The 2,367-nt window shown below is 67.6% G+C and overlaps 1 protein-coding gene across 1 annotated transcript; it reads left to right on the top strand.

Annotated features, from left to right (window-relative positions):
- Nucleotides 1-393: 393 nt before the first annotated feature.
- Nucleotides 394-2,124, top strand: LOC114072322 (glutathione S-transferase 2-like; the record flags this gene model as incomplete). Its single annotated transcript, XM_027910234.1, has 7 exons — nt 394-491; nt 746-821; nt 1,150-1,214; nt 1,301-1,382; nt 1,458-1,558; nt 1,848-1,943; nt 2,014-2,124. Coding segments are annotated over exons 1-7 (567 nt in total), but the record flags the coding sequence as incomplete, so codon positions are not given.
- Between the last annotated feature and the right edge of the window lie 243 nt (nt 2,125-2,367).

Raw genomic sequence — 2,367 nt, 5'->3', positions numbered from 1 at the left:
CCCACAGCCCCCCCATTCCCACACAGCCTCTCCAGCCCCCCCGGGGGTCCCACGCAGCCCCCCCCGAACCTTCCCCGAGGTTCAGGGGGTGTTTCACGCCCCCCCCTCACCTGTAGCCGTGCTGGCCCCTCCGCTCCTCCAGCACCTTCTCCAGGCTGGGCCTCAGCGCTGCGGGGGGGGCTGAGCTGGAGCCTACCCAGGACGAGGGGGGCATCCCACACTGAGACCCCCGGCACCCCACGGGCCTGCCCGATTCCCCCAGCGCTGGCAGCTCACCCTGGCGGGACACCCCGGCACCCGCCCGGCAGCGCCCACGCGGGCGGGGAGGGAGAGGCAGGGGGAAGGCCCGGAGGAGGGGCGGGGAGGGCTCGGCCACCCCCCTGTCCCCTGTCCCCTGTCCCCAGTCCGTCCGGGTCCGTGCCACAGTCCCGCAGATCCGCGGCCGGGGGGACACCATGGTGGTGACACTGGGCTACTGGGACATCCGGGGGGTGAGTGGGGCCGGGAGGGCACGGGGGGGGTCGGTGGGGTATGAGAGGTGTCTACGGGACATCAGGAGTGTCCGGGGGTCCCAGGGGAGCTGGTGGGAGCTCCTGGGGCCCCCCAGGGGGTGCTGGTGGTCTGGCGGTGCCGGGGGTCCCAGGGCGGGCGTTTGGGGGTTCTGGAAGTCCTTGGGTGGGAGAGGTGGAGGTCCCAGGGTCCCTTTGGGGTGCCAAAGGTGGGCGCTGTGTGTGTCCCCCCCCAGCTGGCCCACGCCATCCGCCTGCTGCTGGAGTACACGGAGACCCCCTACCAGGAGCGCCTGTACTGTCCTGGCCCAGGTGAGGGGGGGCTGTGACCCCCTCAAACCCCGAGACCCCCTGAGAACCCCTCCTCCTGCTTTGTGCAGTGTCAAAAACCCGCTGGGGGGAAAAGGGACGCCCCGTTTCCAGTCTGTCCTTCTTCCCCTCCCCACCAACCCCGTCCTGCACCTCGAGGGGGGCCAAATCCCTCCCCAAAATCGGACTTTGATCCCTCTCAGGGGCAACGTCGTCCCTGACCCGCCCGGGGCTGGGGGGGCACACGCGGCTCCGGGGGCAGAGCGGGGTGGGAAGGTTGGGGGTCTGGGGGAGCCCCCCCTCCAACTGCTCTGCCCTCCTTCCCCCCCAGCACCCTATTTTGAACTGAGCAATTGGACCAACGAGAAGGAGAAACTGGGGCTCGACTTCCCCAATGTAGGTGATGGGAGGGGGGGAGCGCTGATGGGGGGGGAGGGGGGCAATCGCCGGGGCTGATCCCCCCTCCGGGACCACCCCCCCAGCTCCCGTATCTCATCGACGGCCCCGTCAAGCTGACCCAGAGCAACGCGATCCTGCGCTACATCGCCCGCAAGCACAACATGTGTGAGTGGGGGGGCTGCCAGGGTGCCCGGGGGGCTCTGTTTTGGGGGGTGGGGGTGACACGTCCTGGTGCCGCAGGCGGCGAGACGGAGGAGGAGAAGCAGCGCGTGGATGTGCTGGAAAACCAGCTCATGGATTTCAGGATGGAGTTTGCCCGGCTCTGCTATGACCCCAAGTTCGTGAGTACCCCCGGGCGGGATGGGGGTCACGAGGCTGTCCCCCCATGTGGGACAAGGCGTAGGAGCCATTAGCGGCGTGAGGGGGTCTGTTGGGATGCACCCTTTGCCCCCATTCCCCCCTTCTCATCCCTCATTCCCATTCCCACTCCCCCCTCTCTGCCTGGGGGTGCTGCCCTGGTTCTGTGGGGTTCGGGGGTGTTCTGTGGGGTCTGGGAATGTTCTGTGGGGTCTGGGGGTGTTCTGTGAGGTCTGGGTGGTGTTGCAGCCCCCCCAACCGTCCCCCCTGCAGGAGAAGCTGAAGGTGGGATTCCTGGAGCAGCTTCCCAAGAAGCTCCGGGAGTTCTCGCGCTTCCTGGGCCACCGCGCCTGGTTCGCGGGGGACAAGGTGAGTCGGGGGTGCTGTGGGGGGCTGTTTTGGGGGTCCCAGTGGGGTCTGACCATCCCCTTCCCCCCAGCTGACCTTCGTGGACTTCGTGGCATACGATGTGCTGGATCGGCTCTACATGTTTGCGCCCAACAGCCCCGAATTCCAGGGAAACCTGAGCAGCTTCCTGCAGCGCTTCGAGGTGAGGAGGGACAGGGGACAGCCTGGGGCACTCCAGTGTCCCCTTTGTCCCCATCCCTGACCCCCTGGTGTCCCTGTCCCCATCCAAGAGACCCCCCATTGTCCCCATCCCAGATACCCCAATGTCCCCCAGGGTCCCCATCACTGACCCTGTGGTGACCCTGTCCCTATTCTGGACACGTCTGTGTCCCCATCCCCATCCCCTACACTCTGGTGTCCCTGTCCCCATCTGTCCCTCTCCCCA

Source organism: Empidonax traillii, unplaced genomic scaffold (assembly GCF_003031625.1).
Source record: "Empidonax traillii isolate 1590-97213 ecotype Southwest subspecies unplaced genomic scaffold, ASM303162v1 scaffold2978:size16706, whole genome shotgun sequence".
In the NCBI taxonomy this organism is placed as follows: domain Eukaryota; kingdom Metazoa; phylum Chordata; class Aves; order Passeriformes; family Tyrannidae; genus Empidonax; species Empidonax traillii.
This window is presented reverse-complemented; position numbering and strand designations above follow the sequence as displayed.